The sequence below is a fragment of the Epinephelus fuscoguttatus genome, linkage group LG22, assembly GCF_011397635.1.
Source record: "Epinephelus fuscoguttatus linkage group LG22, E.fuscoguttatus.final_Chr_v1".
Classification (NCBI taxonomy): Eukaryota; Metazoa; Chordata; class Actinopteri; order Perciformes; family Serranidae; genus Epinephelus; species Epinephelus fuscoguttatus.
The window spans coordinates 22,423,135-22,449,731 of record NC_064773.1 but is presented as its reverse complement, the minus strand read 5'-3'; the positions used below and the strand labels follow the sequence as shown (position 1 = coordinate 22,449,731).

The 26,597-nt window shown below is 41.4% G+C and overlaps 1 protein-coding gene across 4 annotated transcripts in view; it reads right to left on the bottom strand.

Annotated features, from left to right (window-relative positions):
• gramd4a (GRAM domain containing 4a) overlaps window positions 1–26,597 on the bottom strand; it is a 64,911-nt gene that overhangs the window by 17,598 nt on the left and 20,716 nt on the right. For all 4 annotated transcript variants that reach the window (XM_049567326.1, XM_049567328.1, XM_049567327.1 and 1 more), the window contains exon 4: window positions 3,412–3,532. In XM_049567326.1, coding sequence (XP_049423283.1) covers window positions 3,412–3,532 — 121 coding nt within the window. The remainder of the gene's footprint in view (window positions 1–3,411; window positions 3,533–26,597) is intronic.

Here is a 26,597-nt window from a genome sequence, read left to right as displayed (position 1 = left end):
AACAATTTCAGTCTCAATCTGCTTCAATAATCTCACTGTTGCAATCTCATAGCAGGTGCCAATAAAAACAGAACAGAGTGAAACAATGTCCTCACACATTAGTTTTACACTTCTATCTGATTTGACTCAAGCTAATTCTATATTTCAGATGTGTGAAACAACATGCCTAGAGGTTATTGGCTTTGGCAAGCTTGATGCCCTTTCATCATTAATGCTTTAGCGGTCTTCATGTTTCATGCTAATGGCCAAGAAATGCTTGCTCAAAAAATAAATACTGTGTTGATATTCTCAGAAAAACAAAGCAATTCTTTTTCCCTGAAGGTTAGAGCTTTGAGAAATCAGTTGGTGATGTTTCATTTTAATGGATTGGTGGTTTCCTAGAAGTTTCCCCGAAAGAACTTTGTAATACGGAACTAATAATGGGTAACACAGAGGTCAGTATCAATTCATTATTCATCTATCAGTACAAACATGCTCTTCATATAGGCCTACAGTATGTTGAATAATTTGTCTGTACACAAATTTTTCATTTCTGCATGTTCAGCTACTTGCAACACTTTTCGAAACCATTTTTATTGAAAATGGTCCGTCCATTCCCTCTTTGATTAGCACCACATTACTTAATAATTAGTGCTGGTAATCATTTAAAAAATTACAACACGAGTACCAATACCAGTACCTATTAGGGCAGTGGTTCCCAACTGTTGGGTCACAGTCGAAAAGTGGGTCACGTGTCCATTCTTAAAGGGCCGCAAGTGTTTCACAAAGGTGTCAAGTTTGAAAAAATCATTTTATTTTTAAGTGTAGGGAATTTCCAGCACAGAGCTCTTATTTTGAAGTGCCATTTCCTGCTGTAGAGTGACTAACATCAGGTACTTTACAGACAGCAAACTAGCTTGACAGCATGGCCAAATTAAAGTATGATGCTGAATGTATTGAACTGTGTGGCCCTTGAACCTATGACTAAGGAGAAATCTGGACCCCGTGGCTGGACCAGATGGAATCCACTGTCTTAGGGGATAAAGATATCAATACACTCCTTAATTTGATAACTTGTTTTTGTTTCATCTACATTGCATCATGTGAATGAAAGTATTCAGTTGCATAAAATGCCAAAAACACTCCTCATCACCCAATATTTATTAGATAACTGTACGAACAATTCCGTTAAATACAAACAATACAAATACTATACACTATGATTGACCTCACCATGATACAGGCTGAATGGGTTTCAGTTTGTGCGGTAGTGGGCCAATTACATGACGCATTAAATTAAAGAATGCTTGCAGTGACTGGCTGCAAGTAAAACCATACAAATATTTGGAGGGGGGGTTTCGTAAAAGTAACACCCACCAAGCGCCAATGGCAGGTAAAACATGAGTTTGGCGTGTAAGACAAATACACACACCTGCCAGTGGCCGATGGAAAATGTTAAATTGCATGTGGGTTTTTATATGTGCTTCGACCATTTCTGTCAGCTGTGTCAGACTATTTTGACCATTGTGGCTTACTGTACTTGTGCCGGGAACGCATGATGTCAGCTACCGGAACTTGTTTCCTGGGGCACTCTATGGTAACCTCTGAGCAAGATGTGGCAACACATTCCTGGTGTGAAGCCACCGCCAGAAAAGAGGAAAAACGAAGATGAACATGTTGAACTTGGACAAGAAGAACAGACAGTTAAACGGAGTACAAATGTCGTATACCGTTTTATTGAAAAATGGAAACTAGACGAGGCTGGCCTGCTGCGGTCATGGCTGACTTACAACCCCCAAACCAACACAATGAGCTGCAGCCTTTGCCGCAAGGGCGCCAAAGAAACACAGAGGCAAAATTCCTTCGTTTTAGAAAGTATTAAAGACCACGAGAGGTCTAGATGCCACAGTGATTGCCTGAAAGCCTCTCAACCTGTTAACTCAACCCCTCTGGTAAAGTCAGTGACGGCAATACCCGACCCAACGAAAAGAAAAATGATGACCATGTTTAGGACCATTTGCGCCTTCGGAAAGAAGGGAAGGCTGATGGTGGACTTAGAGTGGCTCTGCAAGTAAGTGTTTAGCTCTTCAGTCACTATAAAATTGGTGAGAACTGTTGAGTTTGAGTTAACGTCTTTAAGTGATGCTAAAGTTGGATTTTCATACTAAAAATGTAAGGTAATTATTTTTAGTCAAACAAGGCATGATTTTTTTATTTGGCTGGTAAATTTTTGGAGGTCACTAGCCAATGGCAGATGAGATAAAAAGTTAATTTTACGCCCTGTATGCAGGTATTGTTTGACTGGAGAAGTTTCAGTACTACTTGGTACTGAGTTATTTGGGTACTGATACCCAGCCCTTGTGATAATTTCCAATTGGTTTTCTGGAAAGCACTGATAAACTAATCTGTAATTGTGGACCTATAAAATAAAGCATTAGTGGTTGGTGAATTTCTTGTGTAGCCTGCCTTGGTGTCAACTTCAAAAACAGTTCACAAAGTCATTCAAAGAAAGTGCTGGCTTGATTGACAGGAGTCATCATAATCTGATTAATCTGTCAATTATTTTCTCATTCCTCCTTGCTCTACAAAAATGTCAGATAAAGATGCAGAATTGTCACCCGTCTGTAGCTAAAATGTTGCACTCACAAACAAGATCATTTAGAGGCTCTCGCTGCATTTTCACACCTCAAAGCTTCAGTGAAACCAGAGTGTGTTGAATTCTGGCCACTGAGCTCTACTGCCCTGGTCACCAACAGTTGGATAGTAGCCACAAAAAAAGGGCACCTACTTCTCTCCTGGATACTGCTGACAAAGGATTAACTGGAGAAAACTCCCAGGTCATGTTGCATCGGATTACCTCTTACAAAATCCTGAACTGTCTGGCATTCTTGAGGTCGTGTTTCTGTGCCGATAATCACTTGGAGAGCTCCAGTGGAATTTCCCATTGGCAGGCCCAGGAGCATCATCTCATCACACAGACGCGCAGAGCCGCACATACACACCCTGGGTCTAAGGGTGGCTCCCTTGGTGCCAAGAGGCGCAGGCTTTTCCTGACACCAGCATAGCTACTGTGTCACAGAGTACACTTGGCGATGCGGACCGGCACATGACTCGTTTCTGTTTTTTCTCTCTTTCCGTCTCCCTTAAAACACACACACACACACACACACAAACACACCTCCTTATGGAATTCCCCGCCTACCAAGCCGCTGAGGCCTCTATTTATAAACGAAACCTTGGGTAGCATTGGGACTGACAGACACCCCCACACGTACACACACACCATCTGACTTGACCTATGATAAACTCTGCTGAGCTTAAATGTCATAAAGTGCAGTGTCACCATTTCCTGTCATTCCCTCATTTTAACTTCCCCATCCTCATCTCCCGTCGCTCACGTCATGCACTTGACTCGCTGTCTTAATGTCTTACCTGGTCTTCAGCACCTCATTCATCTTCTGCTCCAGGTCTATCCTTTTGCTTCGCTCTCGCTCTAGCTCCTGCCGCAGAGAGTCCACATTGGTCTCTTCCCGCAGCTTCCTCAGCTCCTCCTCTGGAAAACACAACACAAATGCTGGAGATCAGTATCTCAATGTTTTTATATGAAAACAGTGCAACCTGAAGAGCTCCGCGCACACATTCAGGGTCATGGAAAAGGCATCTGATGAGAATGAAAGGGGGAAATTTGAACTCTTTGTGGAACATTTCATCCACTATTTCAGATAAACTACCCGCAGACAATCTAATCTATAAAACATTATGGGAAAACTGATGTTTTAGACGAAAGGCGTCTAAGCATATGTGTTTCTCTTGTTTTATCTCCCTCAAGCTATCTCCTTCACCTTCACCTTCACGTCCACTCCACTCTTCCTCCTTGTCAGTCAGCTGCTCGCATTAAGAGGTTTCAGGTATCAGGGCTTTCTACGCCTGGGGTACAACATCAGCAGTGTTTCCTCTCAGTCTATTGTCCCTGACTAAAGGGACACATAAATATTGGAGGAGAGGAGGCAATAAAAGCATGTACACGTGCAGAGATGAACGAATCAATGTATACATTTATGTACCCACAGAATACGGCACAAAAACAAGAACGTGGTAAAAGCGCAGCAATAATGCAATATTGCAATACAGCGCTAATGACAAGTCAACTGCAGCAGATGGCAAGCAACCATCATAACCGCTATGTTCATGTTTCCTCTTTGTTTCATTAGGCGTCGATCATGTAATCACACATAATGTGCGTTGCGAGGCACCTCACATTTCTGCACTCTGGGCGCCTGGTGTTTTTGCCAGAGCGCTCTGAACTCCTTCAGTTGAAAAAACTTCAACCCCACGTCCTCTCTTTTTTAGTTATCTTTTTGCCAATTGTCCCATCAGAAAATTTGAGAGGCGGGCAATCTGTGGTGGTCACGACAACATGTTTACAGTCGGTAAACAATGGAGGAGAAACTGGTGGTGGCGGTTGCTGGTTACCCAGAGCTACATGGCAAGACGATAGACAGTTGGCTGTCAAACTGCCCCCGAGACATTCATTCCCTCATTGAGGAGAAGCTCCTGGACCAACTGGTGGTACTCCCCATGACCTACCCTCTTTTTTAAGGTCTCATGTATGTACCCACACAGATCTCCGTCTCCCTGTGCCCAACAAACTATTTATTGACAGCCTCTCAGCTTCGACCAGAGCTACAGCAAGTACCCTCTGCCTGAACAGATTAGGGACTAGATACTAATGACTGAGGAAACAAAACAGTAGATTAATTACACAGGACGGTTAGTGTTAGGACGTCATGGGGTGGTTGCCTGGCAACAATAAAAGGCACAGCAAGCATTTTTGTTTAGTTTTTTTACTAGTGGCATTCAATTTAAAAAAACAAACAAAAAAAAGGCAGTGTGGTGCCCCTCACATTTTGCAACCTGCAAATTTCTTTCTGTGTGATTGGGGCCTTGCCAGCAGTGCAACACAGCACTGAGTGTGTTGCACTTTTTTTTTGTTTCTGCGCTGAGCACTGCATGTTTGCCATTTTTTTCTGCTTTCTGAGAGTTAAAAAATATTCAACTTCGAGTGAAATGCTGCAGTGGCTCGGCACTGTCATTTTTACCCAGCTGTCCAATCACAGTAAAAGAAGGGCGGTACAAGTACCCCAAAGACCAACCGTCAAATCGCTGACAAACAACAACAATGGAGAAGAAATGAATACTGAACCCACTAAGACCAACAGGTCTGCCCTTTCTGTAAAACACTGTATCTCATTGCCCTTCTGTGTTCTGCATTCAAAAATGGAAATATTACTTTGTTTTAAAACTGTGTCATCTTTGTCATTTAAAAAGCAACACTATACCTCATAGTAACCTGACAAAAAGCTTATTTATAAAGCACTAAAATTAGGATAAATGTGATTTGCATTTCACGCAGTTGAGCCAACCTTAATCAACACAGGAGAAATTCTGTTACCACAGCAGCCCTAAAGCATATTTTTAATCCTTCTCCAAACACACATATTTGCATCCTCATATATAGAAAAACCTGAACCTGCTTTTTTATTGCCAGCAGACTCTCCTTAGGAACAGAACTTGCTGTTGTACCACTTTATTGGAAACACTATCATACTGAGGATTAACAGGAAACTGTACAGCATGACAACACTACATGGTACTAAAAGCAAAGTGGTGAAACTCAACATCAAGATCAACATCTCTCCAACCTAAAACCCAGAAACATCACCTGACCTAGTGGTACCCTTAAACTTTGAAGGGAAAGGGAGGAAAGTGATAAAAGCATAGTTACACAATGTATATCACCTGATCCCCTCCTCTTCTTCCTGAGATCATTTCATCACGCAGACAGCAGAGGATTCATATTACCAGAGTTCAGCTGCCAGTTTCTCTTTCTCATCACCCAATCTCATATCTCACTTGTCCTTTATCTCTTCCCATTAACACTAATAAAACATTCAGTGGAAGCACCTCCTGCAGCCAAAGCATCGGCAACAACACTGGGTGCTCTAACTAGGAAAACATACACTGGATCTCTGTTTCCCACGTATAGCAATCCACTTAGCTTAGTATAGTATAATCTCATTGTGCATTTCTGGTGTAAGAGCAGTAAGACATATTCTGGTCGCCACTTAGAAAACTTTATGCACTGGGAGAGGAAACCCTTACACCAAGTCTTTCCTCTCTTACTTCATCTATGTAACATGACTCCTCTCATACACTTTCACCCCTCCACCAGCTCAGCGCTGCCTGTCTCCCTATTTGCTAACCTAAGAATGTGTTTATGATACAGCGTTATGTATGTAAACAAGACAGAGAGAGTGGGTGCGTAAGAGCAAGCAAGAGGCCGGCCAAAGGTTGCTAAGCAGCTTAAGACTGGTTGGGTTGCCCTGTGCCAGGAGATCCACAGGCAACTGTAAACCTATTAGACAAATGACTAACAACAGCAGTGATGCACCCTGGGTGGTGTAGGCAGAACTAGATCAGTGCTGTACGATGTACTGAATGTACTGCTTAACAGCAATAGATGAGACTTGAAAGTCTCACTTGAAAGACAAGATTACTTAACATTTTGGCCTTTCTGTCAAACAAAGTGCCTAAAATAGACTTACTACTGGTTATAAATGAGAATCAAGAGAGACAGGAACACAGTGATACTCAGAGAGGTACTTGGGGACAGCACAATACACTGTAAACATTATCTGTTCCAGTGGTTCTCAACCAGGAGTCTGGGGACACCAAGAACTCCTTGAGGGCATTCCAGGGTGTCTCCAGAAAAATAGGCAATAGTTTATTTTCAATTTCTTAATTCACTATAGCAGGGATCCCAATGTGACTAAGGGTCATAAGAGTGAATATTCTGATTGAAAGTTTCACTTCCTCTGATGATATCTCCTCACTGTAATTGACAACTATAGAACTGGTTGGAATCATATCATTGGGCTTGCTACTCAAAAAATGAAACTGCTCATTACTTGGCACATTTTTCAAATGTTAAATTCTTCCCTTATTTATTATTCCAGGCCAACAGTAATTCATCACACACTACTTGTATATAACTTTTATGTTACACAAAAAACTGGTGATTGCGAACTTTCAACTCAAAAAGGTAATCTCCCGTGTGCACAGCTAAGGCTAGATAGCTCAAAATTATTTTTGGCCTTGGAGACTTCTGATGCCTTTGACCAGTATTTTCCCAAGAATCTGTCTGAAAGACAAAGGGTCAAAGACAAAGAGAAAGAATCATGGAGATAGGCAACATTTCATCCACCGCATAACCAGCCACAAGCTTCATTAGTTCTTTGTTGCTTGTAGCCTGCTGTTCATGACTAAAACACAGTTTTGCTTGTGAAGCCGGTGTAGGGCTACAGCCAACCTCTGCGGCCACAGAGGGCTTACCTTTGGGGGGTGTTTCAGGAAGTTTGAGATTGTGTTTTTATGCAGTGGAATGAGTCTTACTGCCACTACTTGCAACATCCACGTTCTTGTCATCTTTCCATCCAACAAAAACAAAGTAACTAGAAAATAACCAGCCGCTGAATGTACGTTTCAATCTCTCAAGCTAGCTTGCTGCTAAGTAATGCGCATGCACAACAATTCCGGAAATGAACCCTGGGATTGTTTGACTGTTAAGATTTCAGTAGGGGTGACAACAAAAGTCAGGTTGATATGAGTTATTTGTTTCTGGGGTGGCTGTAACAGTATTGCCAAATTTGTATTAGAAATTCATTACACTTCTTTTACCGGGAAAGGTAATGTTGTGGCAATTTTTAGCCAATCTGCTTGGGAGTCAGCAAGTAAGGCTGAATAGCTTTGCACACGAGAGTTTATTCTCTATAGAGAAGGCACATCCTCAGGCTCAGAGCTCAGACTTTGTGCCCAGAACAGTGAATGCAGGGTATCTTTATACCTACACTCAGACGACAAGATAATGAGAAATCAATTGTAGCTTTCTCGAGCCTTCCTGATTTAATTATGTTCTCTTGATTACATCAGAGGAACATAGCTGTTGCAATCTAGTATATAACATGTTAGGTAATCGGCTGTATCTGTTAGATAGTCAATGGACTGTCTTTAAAGGCGAGATTATAGTGAATGTAAATCTCTTGATGACTGTGGACTTGGGACTGTTGAAAATGCAGGTGGGAACAAGGCTGATGTAGGTTGAAGTGGTAAGTCTGAACCAAAACAGTAAAGCTGCAGGCCACTAAAACAAGACAATAAGCTTGACAGTACAATACGTCTTTGTAAAGACCCAAGTGATAATTCTCTGTGGGTCTGACACCAAAGCATCCCCTTTCAAATAACATGTCATCATCTTTCTATTGTTAATATAAAAATATTGAGTGATGCAGCTTTAAGATGCTTCAATCTTTAGTTGACAGACACAGAGAAGTTTCAAAGATTAATTGCGCTAATTTAAGTCGCAGCAGTCCATTTGTTGGTTTTTCCAAAAAGCAGCAATAGACGATTGCTTGAACTTTAAGAACGACAACTAAAATTCATGCCGCATGCATGGATGCAGCATTATTTTCTATTGCAGTCCCATTTTGTGATTTACAGTCACATAATTGTATTACAAATTCTTGCTGTTCTCAAGAGTGAATAATAGACTTACTGTGTTCATATTTGTAGATGTCCATGCTTTAAAGCCTCTGATCCTGTCCACTGTTTACCCTCTTTAACCTATACATTCTGCCACTCCCTTCCTTTCCCCCAATTTCCTACCCCTGTATGTTAGTCCTTCCTTCCACCCTATGCAATTATTTCTATGTACAGGCATCTCTACAACTCCTTTACCCTTTCTCCACCCTTTTCCTCTCCATAGTTTCCTTCCTTTCTAACACCAGAAACAGAAGCCTCATTCCAAAAGTGTTATATATGCAACTGTAAGTGTGTGATGCAGCACAGCATGGAACAATACGTTATGTGTGTCAGACACAGAGACAGATAGAGTACGATCGTTTTCCTGTTCCACAGAGGCCCCCCTCCATCAGATAGCATATTAATAATACTGTCAACACGTCCGTTCTGCTGCTAAAATTGGATTGCCGTCATCTATATATAAATCTTTATCCCGGGTTACCATGTCACAGGGTCCCTTTGGCCAGTATGAAGGCAGGTAACGACACCATTTATCAGTCACACAGATAGTGGATTAGCTAAATGCCATGCCAGGGCGTGTCACCTGTAATGGCACTAACCATCACTGCCATGATAAAGAATGCCAAAAAAAAAAATATATCTGATAAGAGTTACACACATTATAATCTGCTAATACAGGTTAGACAGCAACAGCAAACACTTCTGATGTTGAGGGCATTTAATTGCAGTATGAGGGGGCGACTGAAGCCAAGAGGAGCTAATGAGATCTTGTTTGCTTTGGGTAACACAGCACATTCAGATCAGGTAAGGTTAAAGACGAGTGATGAAAATGTTGTAGTTGCAGATAAGACACTGTGCAGAGGTTAAAGCAAATAAAAAATTATGAAAGGTGAGTTTTCAGATATCATTTAAAATAATGGCACTCGGATTGTATTTTGCCATCATCTTTGTTTGTTATTGAACCCAAGACCTACAACCAAAAGTTGGGGAAATGTTGTGGAGCCTTGGTGAACTTGAGGTGACACAAGCATGCAACAACCACCATGGCTGAGTGTCACATGAGAGACTTCCTTTCTATCTTCTACATGACACAGCAATTTTCAAAACCAACACTATGACAAAAAATAGAGGTAACATTCGGTGAAATTGAGTTATAGTCCAGTGTGTGGGATTCAGGGGGATACACTGGCATGGAATATAGTATTATAAGTATTTTTTCTTTGTGTACAATCACCTGAAAATAAGAGCCATTGTGTTTCTGTTACCTTAAAATGAGCTGTTTATATCTACATAGGGAGCGGGTCCTTGTCCATGGAGATTGCCATGTTCACCGCTATGTTTCTACAGTAGCCCAGAACAGACAACCTGAACACTGGCTCTAGATAGGGCCATTTGTTCATAAGACTCACTGTAAAACCTCCTGAACAATGACCACTGTAGGAATTCCAACCAGCAAAAGTTTCAGCTAGTTGCAATGTCCAGTCCTCACTGCTATATACCACTAAATCCCCCTAAATCTTACACATCTTACACGCTCCCTCAAGTTATATAATTAACATTGTACATTCTTGATTAATGTTCTCTTGGAACCAGCATCCAGACACAGACCAACTCCTCAAGGCACTTTGCACTAGTTTCAACATTCAGCTGAGTGGACTGCAGTGTCTGAGGTCATGATTCACCACTGTGGCAAAGTTGCTATTTTTCATTGGACAGAGGTGACTTTGGGTTAACAACTTGCTGAGACTTGGCTGAATGTGTGAATCGTATTTGTGTTGACAAATTTTAACCTCAGTAGGCTCGAGGTTATCTCACACATAGAGCCTAGACTTGACTATCTTGTATATAACTCCCTGGGGCTGATAAAGTGAAAACAGAAGTTTAGAGTACCACCTCTGTTGTAAACAGTGCTACCACTACTTTGGCTCTGATGCAGTCACCACTCTGTAGCCTCGCTCAATGTCTGATGGGTCACACATCAGGAATAAATAGCCTATCAACACTGAGGGCTGCCATGTCACAGACAGCAAAGGGAAATGTAGACTGAAGCTACTCCGTTGAGCAAGCGGCGCTGAGAGTCGAATTAAGTTGCAAAAACAGACCAGTGTTTCCGCTGGTAACCTTCTGCCGTTAGTCTAATTGTAGTTACTGGATGAAACCTCAGTTGTATGAGAACTGCGGGGGAGTAAGATGGCGCCTAGACGTGGCAAGAGATGTGGCAAGTTTATCATGATTTATAAACACAGTTGATCACTGACGATTTAGACATTTCATACACAAGTTGTATATAAAACAGACAAATTACAGTATCTTATTCGACTTTACAGTGCAATATGGTTGGGTTCAACTTGCCCATAAATTCCTGATTTTGAAGCTGACAAACTTACTGAGGTTGAGGTTACTTTTGTGGCTTTTGATCTTATCGATAGCTCCACTATAAAGCAGCTCAAAGCTGTCAAAGGTGCAGTCGTCCAGCTTGCACAAAGCCATCCGTCTCTGCATTCGGCTAGTCCCTGGGACACTCGCGCAGGAACGGGACGGCAGAGTGGCCGCCTTGGTTCTTTCTTGAAACTGCGCCATGGCTACGTGTTCTCCTGGTCCGGTCCAGTTTGCTTAGCACCCTCTGCTACCTGATGACCTCAAACCTCTTCAAAACCCTCCAAACCTGGCAACTTAGGTATATGCTCCATGCTCACATGCCTCATCCAGAGACAAAGCAGAGGCCAAGGACAGGTTCCTCGGTGCTAACTGGTCACCAGCAAAATGAGAACTGCTCTGAAAGGCCTCCACACACACTGAGAGTGATGGTCAGTGACCAGAGCTGGTGTGAGTGTGTTAGACACTCAGTAAAAAGAGAAGGAGGGCAGCTGAGGTAGGGAGAGGTGGGGCTTTGCTGGGTGGCCAGCAGACTAAGAGGGCCTGGAATCTGAGGTTTCAGAGCACACTGGAGCTGTCAGACGCACACACATTATGCATGTTCATGTGTCAGTATGAGTTTATTTGAGTGGTTGTGTTCATTAGCGTGGTCATGTGTTACATATCTGTTGCGTTTGGGTTTGTGCATGTTCATATTTGTGTGCAGGAGTGTTGCATGAGTGCGTACGAGTACTGTAAATACGCAAGCTAGGCGAATCGCTTTTCATCTAAGCAGGCAAAGTTTTTAAGACCTCAAAGGAAAAGTACTGTGTGAGTTGTTCAATCCAGGCCAGAGACAATGGCTCCTTTCATTAAAGAAAGGTGGGGGCACGGGGGGTTCAGAGAGAGAGAGTGAAAGAGAGAGGGAGAATCAGCTGCTTCACATTGGCCTTCCATTGTTCCCATTCTCTGCAGTGTTTGCCACAACTCTGGTTGACTCGAGCAGAAAGGAAAGTTGAGTTTTGTGGCCGCGAGCCGATCTGCAGATGTTAGCCCACCATTCAAGAAACTGACCGTGAAAAATAGAAGACAGGTTAAAAAAGACAGAGTTGGCAAATGGGGAGTTTGAGAAAATCCAAACTGTAACTGGCAATATGGATACATGTTTTATCTAACCTCCTTTCTCTCTGTTTAATACAGATAACAACATCATGTTGTTAACTGAGAGACATCATGTTCTCTCACAAATGAAACTTGTTGCATATCTACAGACAGCTGATCACACCAGACTGTTGATACTGTCCTCAATCTGCAAGTGTAAAGTTCACAACATTTGGGTTCTCCACAAGTGTTTCAAGGGAATTACAGTGTCAAATTAGCACATATCTGACCTGGATATTGATAATGTATCCAACGAGTTTATTTTTTTTCCCAGTCAGATTCTACATTTTACTTTGTATTTTCTAATAATTATACTGTAAAGAACAAAGAGTAAGTACTGTATTTGTCTTCTTTTGTCTTTCCTCTCTTTCACTCTGGCCCTGATATCTTTAGGTGACCTAGATTTCACCCACTTGTTTCACTTCACCCCTCCACAACATTTTGTTAGCTTCATGGCTAAATCTCAAACTTCACAGCCCTCCCTGTGACATCTAAACAAAACCACTCTTTCTCTGCCATACTGTCTTAGCTGATCTTTTGGTCACATGGCATCGAGCCAGGCTCCCTCACAGCAAGTCTATGTCACTGTGTATATGTGTGTGTGTGTGTGTGTGTGCTGAAATATTTATGTGGGAGAGGAACATGCGATAAATAATCTAGATAAACAATGTCCAGTAATCCAATGTTGTGTCAGCAGGGTGGATAGCATCTGCTTGTTTGGAGAGCTGTAATGACATTATAGATTTCATTACATCATAGATATCTGGTCAAGACTGGAGTCTCCTGTTGCCATTGGGAGCCAAGTGCTTTCCAAGGGAGAACAACTGATGTAAGCACCAGTCAACACTGTGCAATTTTTTTCTGGACAATGTCAGAAGCCTTACAATCTTTGCAACAGTTGATGTCAATCATTGAGGTGCTGCTTACATCCTGTCTTCTTTAAATGTGCTGCAACAGAACCCAAACAGTAAGTCATGGACAAGCTGCCTGGTCAAAAAACTGAGCACCTACCCTCTTCACACGTGGCCACCTGCTGCATTGTCACACACTTGGCTAAACTCATGAGAGTACAACAAAATTAAAATGCAAGAACTGGGACAGAGACGAGAGTACAGTGAGAGAAACCAATGTAAAATGATATATCTGCACCGACATTCTTCTCCACAAACTCAAACATCCCAATTACAGATACCTCTGCGTCTGAGCTGTCAGGACCCATTTTGCCTAAAAAGCTTGAAATCCTCTCGTACAGAGCTCACCTACAGCAGAAAAGACTGCTTCCTCACTGAGCGAGATTTAGTCATTACCATGCAGCATGTCCTGTAGCTGTTAGGTGGAGAATGAATCATCATCAGTGCACAAGCAATCAGTGATGAGGCAGAGTCCCACAGAAAGCTCAATCACTTGCAGAATTATCTCCGAGAATATGAAATGAAGACTTTTCATTTACATCCATTTTTCTGCTGTATACGAACTCTCCAGACACTACAGGCACACAATATGTGGCCCATCAATTACTGAAATCCATTTCTTATGTATATTACTTCTGAATGAATATCTCACAAAGCCTTTAACAAGTTTGTTTGTTCTGTTTTGTCTTCAAAGACACAGTATAGGACTAAACTACACCGTCATCCTCACCTTTTTTTTACTTAAAGACTCATAAAGTGCAATTTGTAGATGCTTTTCTGGGTTTTGTCTTATTGCAGAAACTGAAAAAGCCTGAATGTTGCATTATAGTGAGATATTTCCAAGGCTGCTATAATTGCGTGTGACAAAAGAAACAATTTTTGCACTCTGAAATATTAAAGCAAATATCAGATTTTGGTGTCAACCGATAAAAAATAGAGGAGCAAGGCCTTCTTTCTACAATTTCAACACACACACACACACACACACGAGAAGAAGTAAAATCAATTTCTTCAACAAAAAAGCCTTTGAGTGTGAATTTTTAAATCACACAATGCTGACCTTATTGGTACCTCATAGTACCTGCATTAAAAAATTTACAATGTGTCATTAACTGTAAATTTTAAAATGAGTCTACCTTGACTGAGTCTTGCTTTATGTGCATTTGTTAAAAGTGAAACTTGCTCCTAGTGAAACTTTCATTAGAGTATCCTGAGCTTTACCATACTGTGATGGATTTCCCAGTAAAATGGAATATTTGAACAGTGTACAGTTACAAGAGTGATTTAAATCAAATCCTTTACATTTGATTGGACTGCTATAAAGTGGGCGGACTTAGAGTTTAGCTACAGCAGAGTCTGCTGCTGAGTCAGGGTGTAACTCACCAGTTTCATCACGATACAATACTATATTGATTCTTTGGATGATGATATTATATTTGCCAATATTACAAACTCTGCCACAATGCCATTCAGGGGCCTGCAATCAATATGAGACGATATTATATGTCCACATGACACAATCGGTTACAGAAGAAGCTGCCACCCCTTTCTTTTTTACTTTTGGCCATAAAGGATAGAAACACATAATGTAAGTAATTGGGAAGTAAAGTTCACTTTAAACTGACTCCACAAACACACATAAAACAGCACATGGGATAGTTAGCCTTCAAGGCTTTCTAACAGAGAGACCTTTCTTAAGGTCCTAAACCACAATCTTTTTCATAAACTTCATGGTTATCTGGCTCAAAGCCCTGAAGGCAAACATCTCCCAACAGCCATGAAACATGGATTAATAACAACATTGTTTAACACAAGTATCATATTCAGCTCAGTAATAACTGTCAAGGTTCATGGACAATACAATTGTTGTTTGCTACTTATTACGAGCTTAAGCATGCGGCTAGCGGACATTTTTCCTCTCTCCTCTTATACTCAAGTCACTGCATCTCCCGACACAACATCATGATTAAATTCCAGCCTGCGTGCACTTTTTTCAGCCCAACATTATTGAAACAGAGCAGCTAATGTCAGCTAATATCTCGTAACTGCATCGTTTACATACAGCATGTGCTCCGTCTGTTTAGTTGTATTTTCTCCGAAATCCAAAACATTTCCACACTGCTGATTTATTCCTTTGTAAATAACGTTATCCTCATCGTCTTTCTCTTGTCTGCTTACCATCTGTCTGCCACTGTTTGATGGTGACACAGACTTTCAAAATAAAAGTGTGTCCTAAAGATGACGATATAGATTGATGTTTTCACTTTGCATCGATGATACTGGATCATTTAATCGATATATCGATGCACTTTGATGGATCATTACACCCCAACGGCTGAATGGATTGTTGGTTCCACACACACCTTCCTAGCTGTTAGATTTGGAGGAGAACAAGATGAATGAATTAGACCTCAGCAACTTTGTTTTGGAGCTGAAAAGAAAGGTTTTGCTCATTGATATACAAACACACGTCTCTTATCTCTCTCCATATTGCATTTTTAGTTTGTAACTACTACAACTCACAAACAACGAAGTGCAGTTTTATATGACCAGTTTGGCTAACTAGTAACCCAAAGTCTCATTTGAGTGGACTTTTGTAAACGCCCCTGAGTGCAGGATGAGTTATCAAACACTTGACCCCATTTTCCCTGGTTTTACGGAAAGAGAAAAGATCTTTTATAACATATATTTGGCATATAACAAAGGATAAATGGTCAGTTACCACAGGAACACAAGATTAAAACTGGGAAGCTGTATTTTTCATTTCATGGGAACTTTAAACAGTCTTTCCAAAGTCAAGAAAAAACTTTCAAAGTCAAATTTAAAGCTAAAGCTAGAACAACAGCTACAGTGGCAGCTTGCTTTTTAGCAAGGCACTCCATTCAAGCACACCACACCCCGCACACCCACTCAGGTGTTTGCAGTCACTCTGGCTAATTGCTCTTTTTCACAGAAGACATTTTGAAAATGTCAAAGTAGGAACAGCACAGGTGTGAGTAATACAATTAATAATGGCTGAATTCCATTTAGCGGGTTGGGTTTCAGGGAGCAGGCATGCTGGCTCACTGTCTTGGCTCGCCGGCAGGTGAAACGAACTGAGACATTGTTAATGCTATCTGTAACGCCTATTTTTTTTTCCTGCTATGACAAGACAAAAATGTGAAATGAGCTGTGAAGGAAATTATGTGACATTTATAAACTCAATGAAGTAATAACAATAATGGTGGTGTATAAAGTCTTGCTCTAAGAGGACAGAGCTGTCAATTAATTACAGCCTGTAGTCACCCACAGTGTTTGATAAGAGGCCTAATCAGGCAACTTATGTGGGTGGACTATGGGATTTTAAATTGACACAGTATCTCTGAATTTTTAATACATTTTTTTTTTTACATATCTGTCAGTGGGGAATAAGATATTTCCTGGTGTCTGTTTGATATACACTACTGGGATGTACTTGTTATTCCGGGTGGTTTCCCAGCACCGGTAGTCCATGTAGTTATTGCGAAGAACAACACTGCATAGCATTATAGACCTATTGCAATTCATCTCTGATTCCATTAGCTGTCAGTTATTCTGCTGCTGCTGCTGCTGCATGTTTGTGTGTAGCCTTCATGTGTGTGCCCCTCTACCCAGTGTGAAATAGGGCAGCAGCTAGGACACTGTATTGATCAGCAAGTCACTGTAGTGCACAAAGCCTGGCCTGTTCCCCCGCAGTGACCTTCAATACACGACCTCAAACAGGATAGCCTCTCACACACACATACACACACATCTAGTTCTCCCAAATATTGTGGAACTAGTCGCTGTAAAACCTATGAACCCAATTACAGCAGAACATTTCTATTACACAGTACGATGTAGAAATATTGAAAGACTAACTACACGTACACACAGTAGCATGGAAGGTCCAGGACGGACATCGACAGAAAAATTGTATTGTAACACAGATAGACAAAGCTAGAGATATCAACCACGCCAAGGATAAAACCAAGGCAAAACATAAGGGCAGAGAAGGACAGTGACGTTTAGAGGTAGGAGTGAAAGGGAACAAGAATAAAGGCAAGGAAGAGCTGAGGGGAAACAGAGAAAGGGAGCGATAAAAGCTTAGCACATTAGGCCTGCTCATATAATTACACGAGGTGACTTCCACCAGCACTACCCTTTGCCATTTTATCACCAGAAGGAGGGTCAGTTCAGCATTCTGGTTGATATATCTCTCTGTTTTTACATCCATTACTATAATAATTACAGGGCCATCGCAAGGTTATCACTCAAGGAAACTGTGTCCTCGGAGTACTAATCTTAAATCTTGGTGTGTAGCATGGCGGGGGCTGAGAAACAGATGAAAATTATAGAATTACACATCCATATATTCCCACTCTGGTTATTTTAGACACACTGGGAGTGCAGATACACTACAGTGCAGTTTTATGCTAAATCCCTTGCATAATTTACATCTCCATTGTGTTTGTGTCTACTGTGGTTGCTGTTATAAATCATCAACCTTACACTGCTCTGCACAACACAAGATGGAGTTCCCAGTGTTAGTATAACGAGAGAATGGCTGACCGGCTAATTATCTGATTACTGAGAACTTCATGATTTGAATTTAAAATTTGTCAGTCAGTAAGACTGGCTGTCTCAGCTATTTGGACTACATAAAGTATAGCAGTCTAGCTCTGACATCTGGGGACATGTTATATAACACTTCCTAACAAGGCTAATGCCATTTTATATAACATCAATCTATATCTTTATGATAGAGATGCACGATATAGCGTTTCAGCATCAATACTGTGATGTGGGCATGTGCAATAGTCGCATCACAGGATGTCAAACACGTCACGCTACAGATTTGTTGCTGCTTGGCTGCATGGTTCTCATTTTCCATGATTAATGTTACCGCCCAAGCCTTACCCTTTAAGACAGGTTACATGTGTAGGTGACATAGTACTACAACTGGGGCGGCAGGTACAAGACACAGTGAAGCCATGCTTTTTTGAAGCTACAGCAGATGTGTAGTGGTAGTTGATGAGGTAGGTGTACTACTAGGTAGATAGGTAGGGTACCGATGAGGAAGGGGGAATACTCTCCTATATATTACAATGGCTGTTTTGCTGATAGGTGGATATACTGTTACTGGATAGAAGAAGTAGTGGGTATACCCCGTATACCTGAGTATACCCTCCACTACACCACTGAGCTACAGTAGTCAGCATAAAGCTCAGGTTTCAGTATCATGACTGTCAAAGAGGACCTTGTTTTGTGTTTGCTGCACAGAAGAAATAAGCAAATGTTATCGCAACGTCTCCCGATTATTCTTCACCACAGAGCTGCCAGACTGAAAAAGCTAGTTACCAGCTGTGGACCAGGCTAAAGCTAACTGAGTTAGCCTAAACAAACCAGAGGTCTCCCAGCTTTGATTTGGGGTCATCAGGCTACAAAGGTTAGGTCTGTCACGATAACAAATTTTGCTGGGCGATTAACTGCGTCAGAAATTATTGCGATAAGCACTTATATTGCGCAATATTGTGCTTTTAAGACCAGTTTTATTATTGTTGTAATTTTGCTGTTTTTAGACCATTTTTTAAACTTATATAATGATAATAAAGGCATATTGATGCAATACACCCTTTTAAAGAGAAATAAAGGTGTGCAGTTAAGTTGGTCATATTCCCTCTTTTTGTTGAGATGGTTTTAGAACAAACCCGGGACACCAGCTCGTCCAAATTTCCTCTGTCATTTGGTTCCCCTCTGTCATTTGGTTTAAATCCAAAACACTCCCACATGTGGCATTTGGTTCATTACACTAATGAACCAACTCACCTGGCTGCCAGACGATGCACGGCAGTGAACGCTCTTGTCGTCCAGTCTCTTTGGTGGAGAGAGACGAGGAAAACAAACACACATGAATATGGCAATTAATCACGGCCGGAAAAGTGACCGTCTCCCTTTTAATTTACTGTGCGATTAACCGACTTATCGCATATTGCGACAGGCCTAAGAAAGGTAATGTAAAAACTTGCATTAACGTACAAGATAATTGCTTATTTTAGGATAAGCAACATGCACTAGTAATATGACATGTTAGAACAGTGACTTGGTTTGATAGAAGAGTATTATATGAATACAAAGTTGTCACAACTAGTCAACCACTGTTTTCTCATCTCCCCTTCCTACCCCTAAGAAAAGTCTCAAGATTAAAAGTAATTTTTCAGCTTTTATCATTATTTTTATTTTCTATGCAGATGCACTTCCCAACAAAATCACACCAGTAATTGTAGAATGATTAATTATTTCCAAAAAGAGCTGTTTGTTTGTAAGTCATCTGGTAAAAATTCCCGCATTTTTTCATATTGCAACACATACAGTGCTAGTGCAATGTCAGTTTTTTCACTATCCTGCATTCCTGCATTTAAGTATATTTTCTAAAAACTCAAGAAACATTTTATGGATAAAATAATAGGGATGCACCGAATATTCGGTAACCAAATATATTGATGAATATATTATATGAATTATATTATATTATATGAATGTTGCAAAAAAACACACATTCGGTATTCGGTGGAATAAGTTAAAAGCAAGGCCGAATAATAGCAGCGTGTTTTGATAACGCAATCAAACAGCGTGCCGTGACCGGCTGAGTAAAATGTCGGCAGTGTGGCGATCCGTCCGTTACAGCACTCGCATTTGCAACTAAAAATAGTTTTGAGCAAGCAAAATAGGCTTAAATCATTCAGCACGCTGTGCGAGCAGCCTACAGATTTCAACCAGCAGCAGAAACGAAAGGCGAATCCCACCAATTGTGGGATGAGGATAACGTTATTTACAAATTGCGGGGGTCACAGACACAGACAGTAATGTAGTCCTGTCAAATACGGCGGCCACTGGCTTACCGGCGACGGAGAAGTCCGGCTCCAATAATATCCTCTTCTTGGCGTGTGGACTGCCCAAGTACCTGAACAGCCGAGCCAGCCAAACACACACCGTACGTGATGTGTCAGAGGAGAAATGAGTCGTTCACGGCCCACAAACCTTACCACACTTTAGGGACTGTTCTTTACTTATGAAGGTGCCGTCAGGGGAGGAGGGTGGCTGGTTGATTCTTATTTTATTTATTTATTTTACTTTGATCCCCCCTATGTTCATCACTCATTGATGCTGTTTTGAAGTATGAACAAGTAAATAAGTAATTTATTCCATTGAAATATCATTGATGTGTTATAGAAAAGTGATATATCTTTTTATAAATGACAAAAGGCACATCTGCCTCATTTTCGCTGTGGTATCGTGATACTACTCAGAACCATGATATTTTCACTGGTATCGCACAGTGGGATCCAATTTTGGTAACGTGATAACACTAATCTGGAGGGGGTTCATCTGCAAAAACTAATGAAAAACTAAACAACGATATTCGGTATTCGGTACTCGGTATTCGGCCAAGCGTTTAATATTATTCGGCCACAAATTTTCATTTCGGGGGTGCCGGTGGCTTAGTGGTAGAGCAGGTGCCCCATGTACAAGGCTGTTGCCGCAGCGGCCCGGGTTCGACTCCAGCCTGTGGCCCTTTGCTGTATGTCACTCCCTCTCTCTCTCTCCCCTTCACGCTTGTCTGTCCTATCCATTAAAGGCTAAAAAGCCCCAAAAAATATCTTTAAAAAAAAAAAAAAAAAAAAAAATTTTCATTTCGGTGCATTCCTATAAAATAACTAATGCTAAATAACTAAAATAACTAATGCATGTAACAATTTAAATCAAGTATTGCTATAAAAAGAGATTACTTAGAGACACTAGAATAGCTACCACTGTGTAAACAGTACAGACTAATCTGTGAAAGTTGACAATGTAAATTGTAAGTTTGCCCACCCTCAGCAACCTGTAATTACCATACACATATAGACCATCACCAAGACACGACAGCCATTAGCACTAGGTTGGATTCAGTCTTGCTTTAATCATGTTTGAATTATAGTAAAAACTTGCATGTGTTTTACCTTGTAATACATTAGAGCAATTATAATGCACCCCTACATTACAGTGCCTATAAAAACATTTTTAAAAAGCCGCAAGCACAGAATAATTCTTATTACTGCGGATAATCCACAGACCTCACTGTGGATGGTTTATCAGGGGCTATGGCTCTTTCTAGGTCTGTGGATTATCCTGCACATGTAACCACAGCAATGTCTCCAAAAACACACACTGTTTTTCCTAATGTAATTTTTCACTGCTGTACACCACTCACAAAAAAATCCATTAATTGTATTAAGGTGACACAAGAGGTCTCAGTGGGAAGGTCTCAAAACCTGGGCAAATCAAACCATAACTACCTCCATAGATCGGTTTCCACAGGGGGATGTGGGAAAATATATTTCGGGATTTAAGTGAACTGCCTCTTCCTTGAATTACTAAAGCTGTCAAACACTGACAGACTAAAGAGACTGCTGCAGCACTGCACGCTTGGTCAAGGTGGAATGAGGTGAACACATATTTCTGCATCTATTAAATGATTGAGAAAACACTGCTGGCCCTTTAAACTAATCTGATTAGTCTGTCATGGAGTGTGTGTGTGTGCATACAAACACAAGGACAGGAGAGAAATGAAAGAGACGAATAGATGAGAGGAAGGGAAAAAATAAGGACCTGAAGAGGAGAGAGAGGAAAACTAAAGGAAACACAACTATAACACAGCAGAAGGCCATCACAACCTACGCTGCATATGTGTGAGTGTGTGTTAGCCTCCTATGTGATTCCACGTCCGGAAACATGGTTACAAATTAACCAATTAAGTGCCCTAAGAATAACACTGGTCAATCACAACAAATGCCAAGGGGAAAGGCATGGGTCGTTGTATTCACACACACACACACACACACACACACACACACACACACACACACACACACACACACACGCCATCTGGAATGGAAACTCACGCCTCCTGTGAAGGCAGGAGACAATATACTTAAGCAGTGTGTTTGTTTTAGCATACAGCGTGGGCCCCCGGCTTTATTTTAGGCAGCAGAGAGGGAAGACGTCAGCAGGAGAGAGAAGGGGAGAGAGAAAATACGCCTACGCTCAGTTCACTCCAAGTGTGAAAGAGATCCAAGAAGCCCAAATAATTTCTTGGACTAATCATTTCTGATGCACCATTAGAGGGGAAAAAGCACAAACCAACACACACTTCAATGGTTGGGATGAGTCTCGGTTACGTTTACTCCCATTTCCTCTCATGTCATTATGGGCCTTTTCCTTTGGGGGAAACATGTTTTTAGAGGCCAAAACATTTTCTTATCTTCTCAATGGAAAAAAACAACACAGTGGAGTTTATACTGAAACATGAAATTAAATTGGCCCTGAGGAGACCGATGGATTTAAAAAGCTAGCGACTGCAAAAGTGAATCTTAGTTGTTGAGCAGATTTTCTTATTTAGAGCAAGTTTAAATGATTGATACCTGCAAATACCCTTTTTTTTAATATTGATTGATCTTTTTCTTTTGGTAATTGTTTAGTCAACTTGACTACCCACACGAGGGACTCACAGGAATTGAGGCATGCACGTGATCCAGCATTACTGTTTGCAGATCTATCTCATTTATATCAGCCTCACTGTCAGCTGTTTACTCACCTACAGCTCTATCAAATCACTGCCAATGCAAAGCAAACATTTCCTGCTGCTTCAAATTAAATGCTTCATAAATGTTAAGATGAGGGGTGGCATTTATTATGAAGCAGTCACAGGAACCGCAATGTATTTGTCACAGATGTTACTGTAGCTTAGCAGGGGTTAGGGTTGTGATCATTCATCAAAAATATGTCTACGAAAAAAGTCAGTCAGCCAACTGAATGGAAAAGGAACAAGAGCTGTGGGCGACAGGCTGCACACCTTTTAGCCCTCAGCAAGGGAAACAAACTTTACTGTGCTGTGCTGCTGTGTGGAAAAATACTCTTCAGTGTGTGTGTACAACATGAAATCAGATCACACTTCGTCATGGTACAATGGAAAAAATGCCAGTTAGAACAACAGGTGTCGCCAAATCAACTTGGACAGAAATCTTTGGGGTTATAACTTTATCATTTCTAAATCCTTCCGATGGGTGCGGTTACACGATGGCTTCTCATTCGGAATGAAATAAATCTGAATGAAATCATTCGGAATTTAAGTCTTTCCAGGTAGTTTACATGGGAAATATTCATTCCGAATGAGAGTTTACACGGGAGATCAGTTTAATCGTCTTTATTCGGGTCCGCGCAAGGTTTGGGGCAGGGAAGGTTTCTGATTGGATAGGGGGCAGGGCGGATGTTACGTGTTTACGTTTACCGGCAGAAAACACTCTAATCCTCATTCCAGATAACAAGATGCTTGACGACGCTGTTCTTAGTGCCTTTTTCGGGCTTGTTTTGCTTATATTCTTGAAGCAGCAGTACAGCAACAACCTTGTTCTGATAATGCTTCGTCTGTTGAGGAGAAGAAGGGGGATAGCTGACCATGCTGGCGAACGGAAACAGGTGAGTACAATGAGTCCGACTGCTCTATCTCAGCCCGTTGCCATGCGCGCTATATATGTCATCGCGCCAGAAGGGCAAGGAAACGAACATGCGTGGAAAGACTGGAATGAACTTAAATAGGAATGAGTGTATACAAGTGCGAGAAATTCTTCATTCGTTATTAGAAACGGAATATTCCAGCCCCTTACATCGGAATGAATTTTCAATCGCATTGGCCATTTTCATTCGGAATTAGGTGTTTACAAGATCACTTTTAATAGGAATGAACTTTCACTCCGAATGAAAAGGGAAATTAACTGTCCATGTAAATGCACTCAGTGTGTCACAGTATGTTGTTTTCCTATAGCACCTATGCTCCAGAAAAGCCATTACACAACACATAAACCTATAATATCTTGCTACAAGGAATCTTTTGTGTCACCCCGCTAATCTCATTAGCCTTACAAAATGACAAACTGTATATGAACATACAAGGCTGTATGCATTGCCGCTTAACATGTGCCCTATAATATGATGAATACACACTTACGTAGGTCTTTCTATAGAAGGCCATGCAGCGCAAGGACTCAAACACACTCAGTAGTGCATTGTTTAGCGTACCATGACTAAATAAAGCACAGGAAGGCAGAGTAGAGTGCAAAGAAAAACAGTAGAAATAGAATACACAATAACTAGAGTGCAGGGCAGAGAGCTCCGGACTCCATTAGGTGCTAATGGATTGTCACGCTTCAGTGTTACCCGCAATACGATTACACCGGTCAGAGATAGGACAGAAGGCTGAGAGGCATGAAAGAAATGGATAACCAGAGAGTGAGATGGGAAGGGAGTAGCAGTGGATGGGTACAAGCAAACAGAGGGCATAAAAACACACAGGTTAGAAGAGAAAACAACATCACCCAGAGGTATTACTACCCTTTACCAATCAACAGCAGGAGGCAACATCAACCTCCCCTCCAGAGTCCCCATCCAAAATGCCAAGTGGCTGCCATCTTAAGGGGAGCTATCATAACACTTCTGTTTTTAACTCTTTGAGCTCATGACACTCACACAGCTGGTAGCGGCTTGAGTGTTCATGTGTGAGCATGTGTGTTTGTTAGACCCCAGAGAAATCCCAAAACATCATACTGCAGTGTCCTACAAGGAGAAGGGGGAATCAAAAGCATAACAAAAGCAGAGAAGGGGATAAATGAGCAAAAAAGAAGAGCAGGGAATGGCGGGCAGATCCTGAAAGAGCAGCTCAGCGGGATGGAGAGAAAAAGGCAAAGAGAGCTCTAGAAAATTTCTAGATGGAGGGACGGGGAGAACGGAAAGGGCAAACAGGAAGGAAGACAGGTCCATGAAGGGTGAGCTCATTTAGCTAGCATCCTGACTGTGTGACAATGAATCCAGCCCTTTTAGCTCAGGCAGAGGCATTATGAGAGGACATAGCCCGAGGTATTCTCTTTCACGCTCTCTCTCCCTGTCTCTCACTCGCTCTCTAATAGACACACATAGTCGAAAGGCAAGGGGGGGAAAAAAAAACTTCACAGTCCATTACACACCCCAGGACTGTCAATGTGCTGCATGGTACAGGACAACCAGTCCTCCTCATCGAATACCAGGTTAGACAAGCTTGTAAATGTGTGTGAGTTGAGTGGGCAGACTCATCATCATGCAGTTTGTTTCACATCAGGCTGCTGCCTCTCCTTCATCTCCCAGCCCTCCCCCATTCACTGTTTTTGGGACTACAATATACAAATTAACAGCATATCAATAACTGCAAACTGCAATACATATACTATTTTTATCTTACCCTAAAACTACAGAGGAACTGTAACAGAAACAGCTTACTTTAGGTCCATCAGAGTTTCAATAGGGGACGCTGCACAATGAGATGGAGTCATGATTCTGGTCCATGTTTTTATGAATGGGGAGAAAAATCAAATGTAACCACATCTACTACACACTGCAGGTAGGGGGAAAATAATCATAACCATACTGAACTTCATCACATTTGATTGTTTTGTTCTTTTAATTGGAACTTCCAAATAAAAAACAGCTGCCTCACATGAGACAAGTTAAAAACAGAACAGTCAAAACAGTAAAACTGAAATTCTTTTGAAATGGAAGCTTTAAGGTTCCTGAAAACAATAATTTCAAGGGTTACAGGTTGGGATGTATGATATATATATAGGGCCGATAGTGGAACATTTCTGTTATTATGCATTATTTTGATAATTAAAATTACAGCCGATAAATAGTGCCGATAATACAAAGCCAGACTGCTTTCATTGACTTAACAAGGGCAGGATATACACACCAACACAGTGTACCTTTAAATTTGGTTTGCAAGCTGCAAAGGACAGATCAAGAGGAAGACAACAGGATTGCGTCAAGGGTCTGATCTCTGACAGCCCCACACCCTGCCAGATCAAAATAACTTCCTGCAGCTCGACTCAGTTACACAGTATATACTGTCTTATTGCCCAACCCTACTATGTAGGTTTAGCCTGGAAAGATTTTGAGTCTGGCCCTCACCGATACACCCTTCCTACCCAAGGGCCGGCACTAACTGAGGCATATTAAATGCCGCCGCACGCAACTGTATAGCATGATGGCCCTTTCAGAGCAAAAAACACAAGGTGACATATTCACTGCACTAATCCCCATTTGTTTGCCGACCAGTGGGGCTAACTGATATGTTATGCGTTTGCCGTATCCCGTCAGCAAAAACGCAAAAACTTCCTTCCTGGAAGCGAAGGTTTCTAGCGCAGTCTTACGCTCCTCTCTAAGGAAAGCTAAACTGAATGGACGTGGTCCTATGGCAGCTGCCATCTTGGCTGTTTACTTTTTGACTCTTACGGCGCAGCGCTGTCTTCATCATGTTACGTCTGCCCAAAGCCCGCCTCTGTCAGATGGACTGATCTGATTGGTCCAATAGGCGATTCAGTGGGCTCTGCTCGTCTGGGCCAGATCCCCGTGTAGTGCAAATTCGATTTTGCTGGGGGCGGGGCGTATGGATTTCCAAGTTAATGTAGGTTGCGTTTTCAATTATTTCAAACTAATTACGTGTTAGCTTGAACTTGACTTTTTGAAAAA